At 47.7% G+C, this 22077-nt stretch overlaps 2 protein-coding genes across 3 annotated transcripts in view; one reads left to right on the top strand and one right to left on the bottom strand.

Moving 5' to 3' along the window:
* Positions 1 to 430: 430 nt before the first annotated feature.
* On the bottom strand, positions 431 to 22010 carry Abcd1 (ATP binding cassette subfamily D member 1). Of its 2 annotated transcripts, none has more exons than XM_038316194.2 (10): positions 20446 to 22010; positions 16847 to 17027; positions 8721 to 8863; positions 8470 to 8638; positions 7098 to 7192; positions 4290 to 4435; positions 3792 to 3937; positions 2090 to 2174; positions 1749 to 1874; positions 431 to 1663 (listed from the first exon to the last, which is right to left on the bottom strand). In XM_038316194.2, exons 1-10 carry the CDS (start codon positions 21343 to 21345, stop codon positions 1444 to 1446), a joined length of 2211 nt encoding a protein of 736 aa, XP_038172122.1. In that variant the 5' UTR covers positions 21346 to 22010; the 3' UTR covers positions 431 to 1443. The 2 variants fall into 2 exon arrangements, with proteins under 2 accessions (XP_038172122.1, XP_038172123.1); XM_038316195.2 differs by having other exon boundaries at positions 21043 to 21850.
* The window catches only part of Bcap31 (B cell receptor associated protein 31), a 38557-nt gene continuing 38352 nt past the window's right edge, over positions 21873 to 22077 (top strand). Inside the window, exon 1 of the mRNA XM_038316197.1 lies at positions 21873 to 22011. The gene's annotated coding sequence lies outside the window, so the exon portion shown is untranslated. The remainder of the gene's footprint in view (positions 22012 to 22077) is intronic.

Raw genomic sequence — 22077 nt, 5'->3', positions numbered from 1 at the left:
GCAGCTGACCAGTTTCTTACTGGGGCCCATGTTTGGGATCAGGTCTCCCATTTTCTCAAGCCAACATTCTGATCTCTCCCCAGAAGTTTTTGGGTTTTTGTGTGTTGGGGGGGCGGAGTGGGTATTGAGACAGGGTTTATCTGTGTAACAGCCCTGACTGTCCTGGAACTCTCTTCCTTAGACCAGGCTGGCCTTCAATTTACAGAGATCTGTATGCCTTTGTCTCCTGAAGGCTGGGGCTTGTTTCTTGAGACAGGATCTCACTATGTAACCCTGGCTGTCCTGGAACTCGTTATGTGGACCTGGCTGGCCTTGAACTCAGAAATCCACCTGCCTCTAATTTCCAAGTATAGGGTTAAGGTATACACCACCATGCCCAGCTTACTCCCTTAGAACTTTTACCAGACACCAAGTCCAGGAGGCAGGAGTGTACTTTCCAGAGGTTTTTACTTGAGAGGACTGAGGGGGCACCCAGTCAGAGGGCTGAGGGCCCAGGAAAGGCACACAGCGGCAGTGGGGGGGTATCCCACTTGTTGAGGGCCGGCTTAACAGACACAGCACCTCCTATGACCCATCTTTGGCACTGAGCTGGGAACACTGTGCCCTCACTCCTGCCTAGCCGGCAGAGGGCACCCCCAGTGGCAACTGGCAGTATAGGCTGGTGAGGGGTCAGGTTTGGCACCAGAGGCTGGGCAGACTGAAGGAACCACCCAGTCACCTCCTGTGCTGGCAGGGCGCTCACGTTGGCAATTCAGACAGCTATAAACTGGGAGTTCAATAAATTAGGTTGTAGAAGGCGGAGGAGTGGGAAGGCCAGGGCTCCATTCTTCTCATGGCTCAGAAGGAACACTATGCCCTTCTGGGGGTTACCATGGGGAAGGGCATGCTTTGGGCCCTGTCTGATCCTATGTCCCATTCGGCTGTTTCCATGGCTGGGAGGAGTGTCCTGTGGGACAGGGGCTTTGGCTGTCCACCCTAGGGGATGACAACAAAGGGATGGATTAAAGGAACAATGAGGACTTGGGTTTCAGGAGGGATGTGGTCCACAACTACCAGACTTGCCACACATTCTGGCTGCCGGCAGTAAGGGGGACAGCTCCTGTTTACTTCCTATGGCTCAGGCATACTGGTGTAGGGTCAGAACTGGGGTCTTCCAAACGCTCCACCCCTTCCTAGAGAAAAGTAAAGGACACATTGCCCTAACATGGCACAGTTCATGGAGCAAACTTCATGGTGAAGGTGAGATGGGGGCAGGAAGAATCAGAGTGTCCTCATTCATATAGACTTGCTCAAGAGTGGGGTCTTCAGGGAAGGCAGGCAATTGGCTAGGAGGCTTGGGACGGGGAAGGCATGCAGGGCAGTGAGAGGAGGGTGGGAACTGCAGTTTCCTTCATGTGATCCGAGAGCCTGAAGAAGGGTGGGGACTGGGGACAAGGTCCCCAGTCAAGTGGGGACACCTGGGACCAGGGGCTGAACTGGGGTTGCAGCCTCGCCAAGGATTTGGCGGAGCTCCTGAAGGCGCCCCTGCATCTTGGGGATGCCTGCCAGCTGCTGCTCCAGGCGCTGCTTCTCCTCAGTCAGGCTTAGGCGGGTTGCAGAGTCCAGCTTCTCAAACTTCCATCCTCCCTCCCCATCAAACTGCAGCAAGTGTGTGTGGTACTTCCTGAACAGGAGAGATGGATGGCTGTCACAGCTGCTTCCCAGCTCAGGTGGCAGGCAGCCCCACCCATAACTCCAAGCACACCTACCATAGGGAGGGCCGATGGGTGATGGACAGTAGGGCGATACCAGCATCTTTGGCTGCTTGGAAGATCTTGCCTTCCACGTCAATGCTCACAGCACTAGTGCACTCATCCAGGAGGGCGTACTTTGGCCTTAGGGTGGGAATGGGTGAAGAGAAAAGCTGTGGATTACCCACCAATGTCCAGCTTCCTGCCTGTGGCCAGTCACTTGTGAACCGTGGCCCTGCTGTACTGGGAGGAGGGGCAAGGCTCCTCCATGCAGTTATCTTCCTCCTACTGGGAGCACCCATTTTCCCTCTCCTGGTTCCAAATCACTGAATGTCCACGAAAGGCACTGTAGTGCTCACCTGTGGTAGAACATGCGGGCCATGCCGATCCTCTGTTTCTCACCTCCAGACAGGACATCCTTCCAGTCACACACAGCCTCCCAACCTGGGCAGGAGGTAAGGGGCTCAGCTCAATTCACATGTACCCAGTGGGAGTCAGGGTAGGAGCAGGGTTGCATGAGGCTGATGGAAAGCCAGGGCACATTTGATCCTAGCTGAACTTGTCCACCTGCAGACTTCTGCTCTGTGTACTCATCTGCCTATAATGCTAATAATTGAACTATCTGGAATAAGTACTGTCTCCCCAGCAGGATTTGGAGAGAGGGTCTTTTCAACTGTGCTCAGGTTGAGGTCAAGAGGGTGGATCCTAACCCAGTGTGACTGTTGCCTTTATAGAAAACGGACATCTAAACACAGAGACATGTACAGAGGAAAGATGATGTGAAGATACACAGTAAGAAGTTGGCTGGCTATCAGCTGAGCAGAGTCTCTTGTTGTGTCCTTCCTCATAGTCTCTGTAGGAGCTGGCTTTGCCACACCCAAATATATCTCCAGAATGCCAGAAAACAAAGGTCTCTGTTGAAGCCTGTGACTCTGTGGTACTTAGTCATGGCAGCCCCAGGACACCTAATAGGTTGCCAATAAAAAACCTGCCAACACTGCCTCAGCAGGCAGCAGATGTTGAGGGCAAAGAGCCCCAGAGATGTTAGAGTATTCTCCTCAGAACAGAGGCCCCTCACTAGAAGAATTGGGCCACAACTCATGGCCTAATGCCACTAAGCTGGCATAGAGGACTGAGTGAGCATGTGAGGAGGGTGATGTGGCAGGACTGTGTGGTAGAAGTGACATCTCCTCTCCTGTCATCCATCCTATGTTTCCTTAGGGCATATGGAACATTTTAGCTTTTTCCTCTTGTGAAGGGTAACCAAGGTGCTAATTCTAGCCACTGTCATACATGTACTACCAACGTAAGTATCCTTCGTCTTTGTCAGTCACCACTTCCTCCATCCTACAGCCTATGGGGATTAGCATGGTACTGTTATTCAGAGTTGAATTCAATCCTAAGATGTTGCGATACTTGGTCACAGGTAGTAGTCATTCAAGGCAACCACAGGGCACTATAGGAGATGTCCCTCAATAAGCTTTCTCTTCTCAAAAACACTTTCTCTTGCCATTTGTCCCTCCCTCTTGGGGCTTTCCTCAAAGTCACCCTTTGATTCTGCTGTCCACTTACATCCCAAGCCTCCGTGCAAGGAAGCATATACCTGGCTGGTTATCTTACTCTACCCACAGAAGGGTCAGCTTGCTCAAATGGAAAACTTCTCTGTTAGTTGGTTACTTAAAGCCTCAGAGCTTCCAGTACCTCACAGAGGCAGCCAATATCTTTGTATCCCAAGCCCCAGTTGCAGCCTGTCCTATTGCCATCTAGCTCCCCAGCAAGGTAACCATCCTAGGTCCTAGGCTGTTGTTGTTGTTCTTTTTCTTTGACAGAGGGTCTCTAGGTAGCCAATGAGGCAAGTGCTCTGCTACAAATCTCCTTTTTTGGCACCCAAGCAACCTGTTTACCCTTCCTCCCTGGCAGGCACTTTGAATTCCTAGATGCTGAGGTAACTCTTGTCCCCTGGGATTAGGGGAAGAGGCCAGAGGTAGGTTGGCAACAGGTTCCCCATTCAAGTCTCAGGACAAAGGGTGACTGGCGTGTAACCCCATGCCCTGTCCCTACCTCCCTCCCGCTGCAGGATGTGGCGAAGATGTACGATGCCCAAGATGGCTTCCAGCTGCTGCTCCGAACAGCCCTTCCTCCGCATATCCTCCGCAGAATCGGGATAGATCACTTGGTCGCGCAGGGAGCCCACAGACATGTATGGCCTGTGGGAAAACTGCATGTCCACTGGGGCAAGGTAGCCCTGATTCCCAGTAGTTCTGTGCGTCCAGAGTGGCCCTGGCCACAGAGCTTTTCAACTGCTGACATACCACACCCAGGCACTTGCCCAGCTAACATGTCCATATACTCACATGTGTGCATGGATACGAGTATGTGTATCATCCTTATTTGTGGACAGGAGTGTAAGACCCACCATCCCAATCTGAAATGGACAGGACTAGATAGATGACTATTGGGATCTGGTGTAATATCTTAGCATCCTCTCCTGAGAAGTGTACTCTCCCACTGCACAGATGGGAAAAGGTGGGGGAAGACACAGAAAATGGGTTAACTCACCTCTGAGGGATATAGAACATGCGCTGGGGTGGGGGCTTATAGAGTACACCACTGTATGTGGGCCAGAGTCCACCCAGGATTCGGAACAGCGAGCTCTTGCCGCAGCCATTGGGGCCTGTGATGAGCAAGTGCATGCCTTCTTCCACCTGTGGAAGAATCAGGGCATGGCATCCAGAGCTTCAGTCTCTTTCCCCATACCCGGAATCACTGTGGCCTCCTTTCCCAGTCTCATAAAACTTTCTTCATCTGGGATGAGGACGCAGCTCAGTTGGCAGGGTGCTTGCTGAGCATACACAGACCATGGGTTCAATCTTCAGTACCATATAAACCATGTATGCTTGTAATACCAGAACTTGAAAGATAGAAATGGGAAGATCATAAGTTCAAGTTCAATTCAACTTAAATCCTTGGCTACATAATAAGTTCAAGGCCAACTTGAACAACACCAGATCCTGTCTCAAAAAAGAAAGGAAGGAAGGAAGCGAGTAAGATAGGAATGAAGAAAAGCAAGCAAGCTAGCTTCCTTTACTATACAGGGCTGGCAGGTGGGAGGGTCTTGCTGTTGCCTAGGCTGGTCTGGAACTCAGTCTTCCTGCTTTAGAATCCCAAGGACAAGGATTTTAAGTGTGTGTCACCAAGCCCATTCTTTTTTGTTGTTGTTGTTGTTGAGACAGGGTGTCTCTGAAGCTTTGGAGCCTGTCCAGGAACTCACTCTGTAGCTCAGGCTGGCCTAGAACTCACTGAGATCCATCTGTCTCCGCCTCCCAAGTGCTGGGATTAAAGGCGCGAGCCACCAACCCCAGCCACCAAGCCCATTCTTGATTTCTTGGCAAGTGACTATAAGGCAACAGAGATGGGGTCCAGTATGCAGGGCCTCAGTTGAATGCCAGGTCTAGCATATAGGGAATGGACAAGACTTGGTTCTGTCCCCTAAGGCCCTAACATGCTGGATAGCACAAGCCAAACACAGGGGTCTTATTGGCCTTTAGACCCCAGAATAGCTGAGCAATGGAGTTCTGGCAGCTGTGGCAGGAAGGAGGGGTTAGTTCATTTAGTGCCACTGCTAGCTAGGCAGAGAGACTGGGTCACAAAGGAAACACAGCACTCCACAGCAAACGTGGCATGGCCATCCCCAGCACTACCATCCTCAGTCCCTTCCTTCTTTCAGTGTGGGCATTTCCTTATCTTCAAGTGATAAGGGTGTTGAAGCACAAAGGCTCCCAGGAGGATCCAGGTTCCGGCCTTTGATTTACCTTGAGCAATGTGATAGGTTGACCTGTGCACCCTGGTTTATCTGAAGTCCTATGTCCTACTGTCTCAGAGTGGAAACTGCATTGCACATGAAATTAGCTAAATGGACATTAAGGCACACTGGAGGGGAGTGTGCTAAATCCAACATGGCTGGAGTCTTTACAAAAGATTCAAATAGACACACACAGAGGGGTGTGTATGTGTGTGAGGATAAAGGCAGAGAGTAGGGAGATAGAGCAGAAACCCCGGAATATTAAGGACTGTCTAAACCAGAAGTCAAGCAAGGCCTGGGGTGCACATTCTCTCCAAGAAGGAACCATCTTACCCCTTGAAGCTAGACTTCTGGCCTCCAGAATACGGAAGGAGTCCATTTCTGGTGATAATGCTGCTCAGTCCAGGGGCTTGTTTAGGCCCCAGGACACTCACCAGCATAGGCAGTTGATTCTGAAGGACAGGAGTGGCAAGAGGGTTTCAGGCTCCCTCAGGGCCCCTGCCCCACTCTTCCACCAGATTCCTTGGCATCTTTGTTCTCAACCCAGGTGCAATCTCAACCCAGGCTGCTGCATCTTGGATTTTTGGGCAAACCAGGAAACTACCTACTTTGGGTCCACCAGGGACTATACCATTATGTTTAACTGTTTACAGAGGAGACATATTCTGTACACTGCCTCAACTGGCTTTCTAGGATCTTGCTCTTCTTCTTCAGGCACAACCCCTCAGTGAAGGCCAAGAGCTGATATTCCACTTCGTCTTGCATCTTTCCAGCTTCCTCCCTTGTTGGGACAAGGCAGGCCCAGGTCCTTTTGTCTCTCAGCCCCTAACTCCAGTTGTGCCTACCTATGCTTTGAGGAAAAACTTTACTCGGCTTCCTCTCATGAAATGATTATCATCCTTTGGTGGCTCTTATTTTTATTTTATTTATTTTATTTTTTATTTTTTTGTTTTTCAAGACAAGGTTTCTCTGTAGCTTTGGAGCCTTTCCTGGAACTCACTCTGTAGACCAGGCTGGCCTTGAACTCACAGAGATCTGCCTGCCTCTGCCTCCTGAGTGCTAGGATTAAAGGTATATGCCACCACCACCTGTCTAAAAACTCCTGGCCTCAAACTCACAGAGATCCTCCTGCCTCTGCCTTCTGAGTGCTGGAATTAAAGGTGTACACCACCATACCAAGAAGTGGGTAATTTCTGAGGGCAGCCCACTCTCTGATTTATCTTTGGTTTCTAATAGCTCAGAGTTCAGGGAAGCCTTGTGGGAAGAGCAAATGATCAAACCAGAAACACTTTGGTAACCCTTGGACAATTCTGGTAATTGTTAGTGTCTTTTATCAGCACTCCCCCTGCTATTGCTTCAGAACTCAAGGTCAGAGTCTTGTTGGTCTCTCAGCTTGACCTTGGCCCATCTTCCACGCAGACCTGAGGACAACACCACCACTGACAGCTAAGCAAGATGCCAAGGGCTACAGTTCACAGATGCAGGTGGTCAGATAACCTGTCCCCAGCTACTTGGCTTAGACTGGTTAGTACTTCAGGTTGGGTATGCTCCTCCACTTGACCTACCCTGATGTTGAGGCTGGCCACCACCACCTCTCCTGTGGGTGTGATGATAGGGATGTTCTCACAGATGATCCCCTGCTCCACATCCACCACTTGGCCTGTAGAGAACATGGGAGGATAGGAACACAGCATTTTTCTACTTTCCTATGCCTTGATGCTCACCCCTTCTCCCTTGGCACAGGTTAATCTACCTCAGTAGTAGGCCTTCGGTTCTTAAATAGAATGGTGTGATCCGGGGCCCATGGAAAAACAGAGGTTTTCCAACAAGTTAATAACCGCAGAGTCAAGTAGTATGCCCTCAGTTGCCTCCTTTTGGTCCTCTGGAACCCAAGGCATTGAGTGGGTAGTTTTTTCTTTTCTCTCTCTCTCTCTCTCTCTCTTTCTCTCTCTCTTTCTTTTTTGCTTGTTTTTCGAGACAGGGTTTCTCTGTAGCTTTGGAGCCTGTCCTGGAACTAGCTCTTGTTGACCAGGATGGCCTTGAACTCACAGAGATCCTCCTGCCTCTGCCTCCACTGCCCAGCTTGAGTGGGTAGTCTTGCCCTGTGACAACCTCTCTTGGCAATATTGTAAGATCAGCTTCAATGCCTGGGCTCCTCTGCTGCAGTGCCCTGACTCCTGTGAACTGGCAGCTGGGTGGACTTTCTTTTGTGCTTGTGCTTTGCCTTGACTTTCTTTTTCTTTTGTTTCTTTTTGGAACAGGGTCTTATACTATAGCCCTCACTGGCCTTGAATATGCAGCAATCCTGCCTCAATCTCCCAAGTACTGGGATTACAGGCATTAGCCCTCACTTATGAATGTAAATATTTTATTTATTTACTCATTCATTTATTTAATTTTAGACAGAATGCTGACCTTGACACCATCATGTGTGCTTTATGTGGCAGTAGGGATTGAACTGAGGGCCTTGTGTATGCTAGGTAAACACTAATGGAGCTATATTCCTAGCCATGCAATGCCCTTTTTTATTGCAATGTTGGGAAATGAACCCAAGGTCTCATACATGTTAGGCAAGTACTCTAACACTGAACTACACCCTTGTCCCTCACTCACTGCCTTGATTTATCTGTTTGCCTTGTGTGGGTGCACAATATCCAGCATTGAGAGTCCAGAACCCCCCTCTGTCTTAATTAGTAATCCAAACCAACACACTTGGGAGGGTGTGTCAGCAACTGAACCGGTAGTCAGTGGCTGGAGAAGGCAGACTGCTGGGCCAGTCCCCTCCCAAGTGACTTAGTCTTCAATGACCTTTCTGGCAATGAGTGCTAAGTGGATGAGACAGGGTATACAGGGCTGCTTGAGTGTTGGGGTGGTAATGTGAAGAGAAAGCAATGGATAGGAAGGCAGAGGAAGCACTTTACACAGAGGGTACCTTACCTTGAATCTTCAGGGGCCCCTCTACACGGACACCAGACCGTACCATGGCCCCAGGCCTAGCCTGAGCCTCCTCTAGATCCCCAGTCCTCTTAAAACGACAGTGTTGGACATCTTCAAAAACCTGGAACATCTCGTACACCCTGGCTGTGTATCCAGCCAGCTCTGTCACCTATAAGGAGGGTGACATGGGCTCAACCCCAACCAGTTTGGGAATGGGAAAGTGGGCAGGGTGGGAGCTGCACTGGGGTTACCTCCTTGTAGGATGACATGATCCTCTCAGTGGCATCTGCAGCAGCTGTGAGGAGGTTTCGGGCAATGGTGAAGGCTTCTGTGCGCTCACTGACCAGCTCCTCCTCCTTCATTTCTAAGGCTGCCTTCTTCATGGCTTCTGAGTCTACAAGCCAAGGTTGGGGGCAGAACAGACAGTGGAAAGTCAAGGCCCACCATGGAAAGATAAGCATTGTGCATACCATGTTATAACAGGCAGATGGAATAGATGCACACATATACGTTCTCACAGCATAAATGAAAACTGACTCAAAGGAGAAAATGGGTAAAACTTGCTCTTGGATTTTATTTCTTGGCTATGAGACTAGAAACACAAGCAATAAAAGAAAAGCAGATCAACCTGAACTTCAAAATAAATACTTCTGAGCACTGTGGGACATCATCAGCAAAGGGCAAAGGCAACATACAGACTGGGAAAGAATACTTGTAAACCACATGGCTAGTAAAGGTATAGTCCTCTAAAACTTTTCTTAGCCCAGAGCAACTTAGCATCTGGGTTGTGGAGGCAGGAGGATCTTGAGTTCACAAAGCTATATATGCCAGGTGTGGTAGTCACTCCTATAATCTCAGTTCTCTGAAGGCTGAGGGAAGAGGATTGCCACAAGTTCAGGGCCAACCTGAGCTATATAGTGTGAAACATTTTCTCAAAAAAATCAAAGATACATAAAGAGCAATAAGGTGGGTTGATGAGGTGGCTCAGCTGGTAAAGGTGCTTGCCACCAAGCTTGATGACCTGAGTTTGATCTCCAGGATCTGTATGGGAACTAACTCCCAAAAGTTATCTTCTGACCTCTCTATGTGTGGGTGTGTAGTAACATGTGTACTTTCTCATCTTACTACCATAATAAATGAATGAATGAATGAATGAATGAATGAATGTCATCCTAATCAGGGAAGCTGGAACAAAGGGAGGTAAGAGCAGACATTGGTCAGGCGAGAAGTGGGACCCCCACCCATGTCTGGGAGGAGATAAAATGGAAAAGCACTTGGCAGTTCCTTACAAAGCTAAACAGTGAATTACTATAGGACCTAGGGATATAGGCCTGGTCTACAGTGCAAATTCAAAAACCAAAAATAAATAAAAAAAGGAATAATAAGAAATGCTGGAAAGATGTATGGAAAGGTGAACCTCTTTTCTTTTTTTGTGCAGGAATGTAAATGGGCAGAGCTGCTATGTCAATCACTGTGCAGGATCCTCAAAAAACTGAAAATAGAACTTCCATATGACCTATCTGTACCATTCCTGGACAAACACCTAAAGGACTCTAAATACTTTCACATCCATGTTTATTGCTGTGCTATTCACAATAGCAAAGAAATGCAACCAGTCTAGATGTCCATCAATAGATGAATAGATAATGAAAATGTGATACATATACACAATGGAGTTTTATTCAGCCATAAAGAAAATGGATAGAACTGGAGATCATCATACTAAGCTGAGTGTAGCTGCGCAGTGATAGCTCACACCTCCTTTAATCCCAGCACTCGGGAGGCAGAGGCAGGCAGATTTCTGAGTTTGAGGCCAGCCTGGTCTACAGAGTGAGTTCCAGGACAGGCTCCAAACCTACCCAGAAAAACCCTGTCTCGAAAAACCAAACAAACAAAATAAGAAAGAAAGATGAACATAGTAGTGGTGCATGCCTTTTATCCTAGCATTTGGAAGGTAGAGGCCAACCTGGTCTATATAGTGAGTTCTAGGACAGCCAGAGCTACATAGTCAGACCCTGTCTTAAAAAAAACAAACAAAGCCAGGCAGTGGTGGTGCATGCCTGTAATCCCAGCACTCAGGAGACTGAAACAGGTAGATCTTTGTGAGTTCAAAGCCAGCCTGGGTTGCAGAGTGAGTTCCAGGACAGGCACCAAAGCTACACACAGAAAACCTGTCTTGAAAAACAAACAAAAAAGAAAGAAAAAAAGAAAAACAAACAAGCAAACATGTCTTTATGAAATTTTTGCTACACACAATGAATATATAGTTAAAAAACAATTATAATAGGCCAGATGTGATGGCACATGTCTGTCTCAAAAGAACAGAGAGAGAAGAAATTGTGGTATATGTGTACAATGAAATATTAGTCAGTCATAAGAGGGAACGAAGGACTGGTTCACTTCCAACATAGATGAACCTTGAAACAATTATGCTCACTGAAAGAAGGCAGACAGCAAAGGTCATATATCATATGATTCCATTTTTATGTGATGTCTGGAATAAGCAAATTCATAGAGATAGAAGGCAGATTAGAGGGTGCCAGGAATTGATTGAGGATTAGGAGTGACTGATAATGGATATGGAATTTCCTTTAGAGGTAATCAAAATGTTCTGGACTTAGATAGTGGTGATGACTGCACAATTGTTTAAAAAAACCCGATATATATCACCACTTGACTTGAGGTGTGTGTGTGTGTGTGGTGTTTTTTTTTTTTTTGGTTTTTCGAGACAGGATTACTCTGTAGCTTTGGAGCCTGTCTTGGAACTAGCTCTTTTAAACCAGGCTGGCCTTGAACTCACAGAGATCCACCACTGCCCGGCTGAGGTATATTTTTTAAAAGGCTGAATCGTATGGTCTGTTCACCACATCTCAATAACATGTATTAAGAAAAGGAGCTGAAGTCAGGTGGTGGTGGTGCACACCTTTAATCCCAGCACTTGGGGGGCAGAGGCAGGTGGATCTCTGTGAGTTTGAGGCCAGCCTGGGCTACAAGAGCTAGTTCCAGGACAGGCTCCAAAGCTACAGAGAAATCATGTTTAAAAAACAAAACCAAACAACAAGAACGAAAGAGACAGAGAGAGAGAGAGAGAGAGAGAGAGAGAGAGAGAGAGAGACAGAGAGAGAGACAGAGAGAGAGAGAGAGAGAGAGAGAGAGAGAGAGAGAGAGAGAGAGAGAGAGAGAGAAAAAGAAAAAGAAAATGAACAGGAGCTGGATGGAGAGATAACTCAGTGGTTAAAAGCAGAGGATCTGAGTATGAATCCCAAAACTCATGTCAGGTAGCTTCCAACTACCTGTCATTCCTGCTCCAGGGGATTCAGTGCTTCTGGCCTCTAAAGGCATCTGCACTCACATGTACATACTCGCCCCCACATACACATAATGAAAAAAATAAGCCACCAAGCATCGAGTTTCATTTCTTAGCTTAAGTACCTCCTATCACCTAGAATGCCTCTACTTTCTGTTGGGTACCATATCAATCCCTCTTTCTGAGCTTTGTTTCTTTTTTTTTTTTTTTTTGGTTTTTCGAGACAGGGTTTCCCTGTAGTTTCTAGAGCCTGTCCTGGAACTAGCTCTTGCAGACCAGGCTGGCCTTGAACTCAGAGATCCACCTGCCTCTGCCTCTCGAGTGCTGGGATTAAAGACGTGCGCCACCACCGCCCGGCTGAGCTTTGTTTCTTAAGTGTGACTTTTCTCCTCCTGACCTTGCTGTCTCCCCCATTCTCCATCACATCCTACTCTGTAGTCTCTAACCTCCTGTCAACAGACATCTCTGATTTGTTACAAGAATCACTCCTGTCTAAAGCTGCATTTTTGGTCAGTTTACATCCCATAGTCACGCCCTTAAAGTCTTAGTTGACAGTTTCGACTTTCATGACCTTGCGACCCACATAAGAGTAAGGCTTTAAGAAATTATTATTAGGGGCTGGAGAGATGGCTCAGAGGTTAAGAGCATTGCCTGCTCTTCCAAAGGTCCTGAGTTCAATTCCCGGCAACCACATGGTGGCTCACAACCATCTGTAATGAGACCTGGTGCCCTCTTCTGGCCTGCAGGCATATATTGTATACAGAATAAATAAATAAATGTTTTTTTAAAAAAAAAAAAAAGAAATTATTATTAATATTAGTATGTGTATGTATATGTAATATGTGGGCACACATGTATAACAGCATACATGTGTGGGTGGGAGTACAACTTTGTAGAATGGGTTCTCTCTTTTCACCTTTTTTTTTTGAGATAGAGTTTCTTGTAGCTTTGGAACCTGTCCTGGAACTCACTCCGTTGACAAAGCTGGCCGTGAACTCACAGAGATTCACCTGTTTCTGTTTCCCCAGTGCTTTGATTAAAGGCATGTGCCACCACCACTCAGCTCTCTTTCCACCTTTTTTTTTTGTTTTTCAAGACAGGGTTTCTCTGTGTAACAGAGATCTGGGTGCCTCTGCCTCCTGAGTCCTGGGATTAAAGGTGTGCACCACGACCGCCTGGCTTCTCTTTCTGCTTTTTGAAAAACAAATTATCTCTTTTTATTTCATGTGCATTGATGTTTTGTCTGCATCTATGTCTGTGTGAGGGTGTTGGATCCCCTGGATGGAACAGGAGCTACAGACAGTTGTAAGCCATCATGTGGGTGCTGGGAATTGAATCCAGGTCCTCTGGAAGAGCAGCCAGTGCCACTAAGCCATCCATCTCTCCTCTTTCCACTTTTGTTTGGGCGCCAGAAACCAATCAAATCTCCAGGTTTTCAGGACAAGCATCTGTACCTGCTAGCTATCTTGCCAGCCTCAGAACAAGGCTTTTACACATGAAACCTGGAAATGATGGTGGGGAACATGGAGGAAGCCATCTCCATGGGCCCTTGGGTGCAGATGGATAAATAATGAAGGGCTGGATAAGTGGATAAATAATAAAGCCCTGGGAAGGATGAGGACTCTGGGGCTAACGCTGCGGGAAGAGGTAACCAGAACATATATGAACCTCAAGTGAATTAATTGCTGGAGCTGACAAAGAGCTCTGAAAAGCCTGAAAGGGAACAGGATGGATGTCTTCGGAGTTTGGCCCAGGAAATGGGGGAGGGTAAATTAATGCGCTAAGGGTGTTGTGAGCTAAGTCTAAATATCTCCCTTTCTACTGTCTTCAAAGACATAACTACAGTAGGCAGCTGAGACATTAGCCCTCCTTTTTCTTTGTCAGTGAGACAAATTTAATAGCTATGCAAGAAGGGGGTCCACAATTCTTTGTGGCCAAGACATTAGGAGAGCTGCTAGAGCTTTCTAGAAGCAGACTATCCTAGGACCTTTGGAGTTTAGGCTTGGCAGGAGGAGTAAACAAGATACTGCAGCCACACCCCTTTTCCAGTCCTGGGGCTACCATTACAGGACAGCAAAATAAAGCTTATCTAAAATCATCCCCAGTGGTAAAGTGCCTTCCTTCAAGGCTTTCTTTGAAGTACCTGAAACAGCACTTGCCACATCTCCACCCTCATCCAGCTCAATATAAAGGGGAGGGAGAGAAATCACACAAACAAGTGACCTATACAGAGAGGCAGTATTTGGGAGAGCATATAAAGGTAGCCAGAAATAGTTAAATTATTTAAAAAATTCAAGTTGGACATGATAAAAAAAAAAACACCAGGTGATCTGGAGAATTAGTGAGCAAAAAGAAAGACTGAGAAGCTGAAAAGCCTAAATATGGCTCAGTGGTTAAGAATAGTTGCTGCTTTTGGTGGTTTGAATAAGCATGGGCCCAATAGGCTCATATTTCTGAATGCTTGGTCCTCAGTTGAAACTGTTTTGGAAAGAATAAGGAAGTATGTATGGCCTTTTGGAGGAGATGTGTTAAGGAGGGTGTGTGAGACCAAAGATTTAATTAAGCCTTAATTTTACAGGGATTCCGTTTTCCCTAAAGGCCACCTGGTAAATAACTGAGCCTTGACCCTGGCTCCAGAAATGTGCTGCCATAGCAGAAATTTGAACAGATACCCTAAAAATGGCCAATTAAAATGATAGGGAGCAGGGCCATAAAATGTAATGAGGTCCTGATGTTCTTGGGAGGCATCCGGTCTTTGAAGATACCTTGTCTTAATGGCTCTTTGTTAGGTTTTCTGCCCCAAAACTGACCAATGGGTTCAGAAACTACCTTATCTTATGTACTCACCCAATCCTAAGATGACAGGACTTGGAACTCCCCTGAATATCCCCTTTAAAAGTTTGCCCCCTTTCTCCTTCCCCAAGTTCAGGGCAGCACTTTGCTCACCCACTGCGGGTGAGGGAAGTGGGTGTGGTGGAGGTATAATCCAAACTCGAGCTCGAATATTATTAAAAAACCCTCATGTAATTTGCGTCAGAAATCCAGCTCTGTAAATTCATTTGGGGATCAGAAACTTGGGCATAACAGGTGAGGGTGGGCTTTGAGTTTCAAAAGCCCACCATGACAGGTTCAATCTCTCTGGCTCTCTGCCTCCAATTTGTGGCTAAGGTATAAGTTCTCAGCTACTGTTCAGAACCATGCCTGCTTGTCTGCTGCCATGTTCTCCATCATGATGGTCATGGACTCATCTTCTAAAACTATAAGTGAGCCCCCAATTAAATGCTTTCTTTTATAAGTTGCCTTGATCAAGGTGTTTCTTCATAGCAATAGAACAGTGACTAAGACATTGCTCTTGCAGAAGACCTAGGTTTGGAGCTTACAACTGTAACTCCAGTTCTAGGGGATCTGATGCCCTCTTCTGGCTTCTGCAGGCACCAGGCATGCACTTGGTACACAAACATACATGGAGGCAAAACACACATATACATAAAATTAAAAAAAATATTTAAAAAGAAAACCATGCATATTTGAAGAAAATACAAGTTTGATACAAGAAAAGCAGAATCCTATACCTAAACATAGTTTACTAAAGCTGAGGAATACAAAAGAGAAAGAAAATGATAAAGGTATCTATAGAGAAAATGCATGGTATTTATAATTAAACTCACAAAGAAAATTTGCAAGAAGGGAGAAGACAATGAAATTTTGTCAAATGACTGGAATAAATTAACTTTCCACTAAATTTTTATGCTTAACCTAACTAGTTCAGGAATAAGAGTAAAAGATAAAAAGAGTGAAAGATATTTTCAGACAAGCTAAGTGAAAAAGACCCCATGAAGCTGGGTGGTGGTGGCACACACCCTTAATCCCAGCATTCAGGAGGCAGAGGTAGGCAGATCTCTGAGTCTGAGGCCAGCTTGGTCTACAGAGGTAGTTCCAGGACAGCCAGGACTTGAAAAACAAAAAGCAAAAACAAAAAAGAAAAGAAAAGAAAAGAAAAGAAAAGAAAAGAAAAGAAAAGAAAAGAAAAGAAGATACCCTTACTGAAAGAATTTTTTAGCTTAGCCAGGCTAAGTGTAATCCCAGCACAGGGGAGGCCGAGACAGGAGGATGGCCAAGTTCAAGGGTCATCTGGGCTATAAAGAGAGACTCCATTTCAAATCAAAACAAACCACAAAAAGAAAGAGTGAACTTCTGAGGGATGACTGAAGGAAGGGAATGCTGAGCAGAGAAATCAGTATCCATGTGGGTGAGTTTACATACTTCACACAAAGCCATAATAGAGAATGAAAGCACATGATAGTCAGGTGTTCTGGTACTCACTAGTAATTCCCAGAAATCAGGAAATGGGTAGGAGGATCAACAATTCACACTCATATTCAGTTACATACTGAGTTCAAGGTTAGGCTGAGCTATAAGAGACCTCTCAAAAATCAAAACACATAAACAAAACAAAGAGAAAAAACCCACAAAACTAAAATTAAGGCTGGGTTGTAATAACAGGTGTCATGGAGGTTGCTTCTCCAGGTAAATTAGTCTAAGGCTCAGGAGGAGGAGAGCTATTAATTAATCTAAGGAGGTTTTCAAGAATGTATGTTCACCTTTTCAAGGGCAATCTCTGAAAGGTGAATGAATAAACTGCAAACCAGTAAGGGAACAAACAGAAATAAAGACAACCTGACCACCACCAAAATGACAGGCAGGGCAGGCTTCCTACTCCATACAAAGGCGTCTGTCTACCCTTGCCATTTGTGAGAACCATTTGTTGGAAATAACAAAGGCTGGGTCATGAAAGGGCTTACCCAAGCCACCCTATGCTTATCTCCAATTAAAACCGAGGACAGGTGGGTAAAGGGTATGCACATGTGGAAAAGTGGAGTTCCTAAGTTGTGGTCCTGTGCTAGGCTTCTGGGCACCAAGGACCATGAGATGCATGCCTGGCAGCTAAAAGCTCAGAGGAATGCCTGACTTCTGATCATCTCAAGGCCATTAGGCTCAGTGCACCCACATAGAAGAGGAAATTGGGCTGGCTGAGCTCTGGGCCCTAGTCCCTGAATCCTTGGCTCTTACCTGACTCTGCATAGCCAGTTGCTGTAATGATGGGGACAGCTACCATTAGCAGGCCGGATGCACTCCATACATATTTCATGAGGAACTGTTCCAGCATGACATACCATAGGCGTTCCAGCAGGATGAGGTTGATCTGTGAAGCCAGGTCTTGATAGGAGTTCTGCAGTAGTGCCAGCTCCACCTGCAAGGACAATAGACATCCAAAACTCATGGGACAACTCCTTGGGGGAAATAGTGAGTCCTCAAGTACAGCCCACATACATACCATGCTGTTTGGTGGCCATAACGCCAAGGGATTGGGGAATATACTTGTGGTAGTGCCAAGTCTCAAATAGGGGTGATGATAAGGGACTGCGTGATGTTATGGGGCAGCTCCTGTCCTCTCTTTCAATTACTGCTGTGGTTGGATCTTTCACCACTCCCTCTCTGTACCCTGCCTGGGCAGATCCAGGCCCCTGAGGGCAGCTTCCTTTCATCTGCTGACCCCATTTCTTTGGGCTCCCTCCTAATGCCCCCCTACTCCAGAAATCATGAGCAAGTTTTTCTACCTTGAACTAAGCAAAGGCCAGCATGGGAGAGCAAATGATAAATCTATTCATTATATAAAATTCAGTCAAAATGGTCTTAGTCTACTCAGGCTCCCTTTCCTGCTACTTCTCTCTCTCTCTCTCTCCCTCTCTCTCTCTTTCTTTCATTGTTTGAGACAGGGTTTCTCTGTGAAACAGTTCTAACTATCTTGGAACTCACTTTGTAGATCAGGCTGACCTCAAACTCACAGAGATCCACCTGCCTCTGCCTCCCAAGTGCTGGGATTAAAGGTGTGTGCCACTACCGCCCAGCTCCTGCTACTTTCCTAGGACTCTTTGCTGAGAGAAAATTACACTGAATTTTCCCACTAAAACAAGGTGAATATATGCTCAAATCTTGTGACAGTTGCAGTCAGATAGGCCTCAGAGAAGTCTAGAAGTATTGGGAAGTATTCATGGCAAGATGACTGTGGTGTTTTAAATTGCTCTGCCTCCCACCGCATGCCCAGCAGGGCACTGGTCATCAAGTGTTTTCACTTCTTTCTCCATTTTACTGACACACACTTCATTGTGTATATTCTCACATCTATTGTAGTACACAGAAACAAAGAGACCATGTGCCCTGCCTAAACTCATATTGCCTGGAGGTAGCAAGCAGTGTAGGAATGTGGACTGAATGGGTTGGGCTGTTAAGAGAACCAGATTTTCATTTTGTTTTGAGGTATGGTAGATGGAATTTAAGACCTAGGCCATTCTAGCCTTGGGCATGCTAGCTAGGTGAACACTCTACCACTGAGCTATATTCCCAGGCCTAGAGAAACAGACTTTGGTTTTTTTTCTTTTGTGACAGGGTTTCATTATATAGCCCTGGTTGGTCTGGAATTCTTTTTTTTTTTTTTTTTTTTTTTTTGGTTTTTTCGAGACAGGGTTTCTCTGTGGCTTTGGAGCCTGTCCTGGAACTAGCTCTTGTAGACCAGGCTGGTCTCGAACTCACAGAGATCTGCCTGCCTCTGCCTCCCAAGTGCTGGGATTAAAGGCGTGCGCCACCACCGCCCGGCTGGTCTGGAATTCTTTATGTAGACCAGAGCCAACCTCAAATTTGTGGCAATTTTCCTGTCTCTGCTTTCCAAGTGCTGGGATTACAGGTATGTACCACCATGCCTGGCTTTTTTGTTATTTTTGAGACAGCCTCACTATGTGCCCAGAAACTCACTATGTAGTCCATGAACTCAGAGTCATCCTCCTGCCTCAGCCTGATAACCAGATTCTTATAAATTTAGAAGCTGATTTAAGATTTACTTTGTTTTTTCAAGCAGGAGGTTGTATACATGTGTATGTAACATGCATATGCACTATCTGAAATTCTAGCAAGAATATAATACCTTGTTGTTTGCCTGCCAGCCAGCCAGCCAGTTAATTCCCTTCTGTAATAAATTGAAGACTTGAATCTAAGCCCCTATCTACAGTACATTAGTCAGTGGGACTACTAGAGTGGGACATGTGCCTGTACCAAGGCAGTCAATCTACCCATGGTGACCCATCATTTCATATAGTTTAAACAAACAGACTAAGGTTGTCCCAGCAAGTGAACTCTATTGTTGAATGTGCTATTTCCTGAAGCTAGCCCAGAGGAAGTCTTTCTAAATACCATGCTCTTTCTTTTGCACGTTCTGCCTAGGCCTGCTCATATAGCCCAGTTTTCCTTAAATCCAGCCTCTCACTTCTGAAGCGAGTAAACCACCTTGAAGCACCCTGGTAATCTAGGTTTGTGCCTTGAGCTGGGAGAACTGTCAGCTAAGGCTGATGGTGTTATGGGTATTGTACCAAGTGCCTCACCCAAGGCCTGGCTGCTTGCCAAGACCCCTGGAGCCCAGTATTCTGGAGAAGAGAATGGGAGAGGGGTTATAGTGAGGGTGAGGCACTTTTTCTTCTAATCTGAAACTTGACCTGGACCAGAGAAGCCTCTTTTTGCAGACGGTAGGAACAGATCCTTTCCAAAAGTCAAGGACAAGCCTGATTGATTCTCTACAAGTTGTGCAGCCAACCTGACAAGGTCCTGGGGCAAGTGGCTACCTGACCCAGGAAACACAGAGACCTTCATGAAATAGGTGCTTGTGTCCCTCCCCCGCCCCCAGCACTAGAGAACCGAAACTAGTTGCCAGAATAAGGCCTGAGGCAGCTGCAACCACAGGCATAAGGAAGGGGAGGGGCTGCCACAGAATGAAGCTTGCACTGGCCTCAAGTAGCCTTTCCTGGTGTCTGAGGGCTCTCCTGGCCACATCCCAGCTCACAAGAGTGGCTGGAATCTGTGCGGAAGGGCGGCTACAATGGCAGTGGTGGTGGGGGAGCTCGTCAGGCCTAGTGTGCAGTGGCTGAAGCTAGGCCAGGCATCCCTATCCCTGGGAGGGAGGGAGGGAGGGAGGGAAGGAGGGAGGGAGGGAGAGAGAGCAGGTTGCTTGCCAAGCCTGTCGGTCACTAGCCAGGCATGCCTGGGGCTCTGACAGCCTTGACCCTGAGCACCAACACCACTGCAGCTGCTGTGCTGAGCTCTGATTGTTAACCTCTGCTTGGGCTGAGTCATGCCCATAATATCAGCCAGCCCAGCCAGCTAGCTCCATTGGACGCTGGCCTTCAAAGGGCTCACAGATGCAAGAGACGTTAGGTAGCAGGCTGTGTCCTACCATCCCTGCTCCCAGATGGTAGGAGTCTAATTTCTCCCAGTTGGTTACAGGAATGGTTGACTGCAATATTGGAGTGAGCTGAACCAGTCATCTCAAATCACTAGAATACAAAGCTTCAAGTCCAAGACAATTTCTCGAAGGAAGCAGAAGTAGCCTAGAGGCTTCAGGCAGCCAGCACGGGGAAGTTCCCACCCAGTGGTGCCATTTCTCCATTTCTGCACCTTAAGACTACAGCCATCCAAGATCTACCCCAAATTTGTCCCACTGCTTGTTTACAGCTTTTAACATCAGCCTGAGAAGGCCTTAGGCTTTCCCTATGACTTATAGCTGGCTGCCAAGGGTCTCCCAGCCACCTCCTCTCCTATATAAGCAGCATTTCAATCTGCCCCACCTCATGGCCCCCATAGAAGGCAATTTCCTCTGAGTTGGCCACCACTCGAGAGTGCATGTAGCGCAGTTCACCCTTCCGCCTTGCCTCCTCTGCCACCAGCTCTCCAAACTTGGGAGAGAAGGCTCGAAGCACGTTGGCTGTTAAGAACACCACCAGGCCAGCAATGGCTGAGGGCCAGGCTGTGCCAGCTCCTCTGGAGCGGGCAGCTCGAAGTAGAGTGTAGGAGGTCACGGCCACGTCCAGTAGTGGCTTGGTCAAGTTGGAATAGAGGTGGGCTATAGAGGCAGCAAAGGCTACCACATCCTCTGTCAGAGACTGGTCAGGGTTTCGAAGCCGTCCATCCATGTTGCTTACTCGGTAGTAAGTCTGCTGGGAGAAGTAGAGGCTATAGGCATGAGCAACTAGTCGGCTTCGGAAAGACAGAGCCAGCTGGCCCTCTAGGTAGCGGATGGCACTGTTGATGAAAGTGGCAGGAAGGGCGATTAGGAGCCACTGCAGCAGCTGCCAGCTAAAGGCCTGTGGGTCCTTACGTACAATGCAGCGGGCCAGTCTGCCGTCCAGCCGGGCCACATACACAGACAGGAAAGTTCGGCTTACCAGGGCAGTAGAATGCAGGGCCAGCAACCCTGTTTCCCGACATAAGACTCGGGGGAACAGCAGCCTCAGGAGCACCAGGAGCCGCTGCAGGAATACCCGGTTCATGCCAGCCTTGGCTGCTGTGGCCCCAGAGGCCTCTTGCGTGGGCTCTCCAGCTGGCACCTGAGGGCCCCTGGCAGGAGTCAGACACTGCCGTACTAGAGGGTAGATTTTGTGGACTCCATAGGCTGTGAGTGCCAGAACCACAGCTGTGCGCTTCAGCGTGGTCACCCTCGAGGACCGTGGAGTGGAGAGCACCGGCATGTCACCTGGACTGGTGGGCAGGCTGAGGGCTGGTACCACTTTCTGCCCAAGGCTGCAGTTGCGGGCAGATGCTGGAAGGGCTGTTGCTCTGATCCAGGGCTCGTTGTCTAGGCAACTGGAAACCCTGAAGTGGTCCCTGAGACTTTAGGCCCCTGGGGTGGTGCTGGGGCCTCTGGATGTTGGCTTAGGATCCTCCAGGGTCGTGGCCTCTTCAGGCAGCCCAGGTGGAGGAAACAGTCTTCCCTCTCTAGATAATACCTTAGCCCCTGAGGTCAGCTTCGAGAGATCTTAAGCAAAGAGGCTGTCTCTTCCCCTCCAACTCCTCTTACTGCTTCTCCTCCCACCGCCTTGTGACGCCCCTCCCTGGGGCAACAGGCGTGTTCGTCCGCCCGGCAGCTCGGCTGAAGCTACAGTGACTTTGCCAAGGCCCAGAATTCCCACCCACCTTCCCCTCCCCAGGGGGAATGGGGCGGAGTTGGGGCAGGAGGCGGAGTTCGGGCAAGGGGCACCCCACCCGGTACTCCCCCAACGGCTGGGCCCCACCCCTTCTCTGACCACGGAGACAAGGGATGACCGCGTAGGCTAGAGAAGCACCCCTAGCCTTCCCGCTAAGGCTCCTCCGAGCACCACCCCTGTGTGTCCAAAGAGTCAAAGACGCGGCAGTCGGTGAGCGGCAGCCAACCGACACTTCCTCTGAAAACCTAGGCAACTGCCGGAGGCCTGGGGGCGGGG

This window comes from Arvicola amphibius, chromosome X (genome assembly GCF_903992535.2).
Source record: "Arvicola amphibius chromosome X, mArvAmp1.2, whole genome shotgun sequence".
Lineage (NCBI taxonomy): Eukaryota > Metazoa > Chordata > Mammalia > Rodentia > Cricetidae > Arvicola > Arvicola amphibius.
This window is presented reverse-complemented; position numbering and strand designations above follow the sequence as displayed.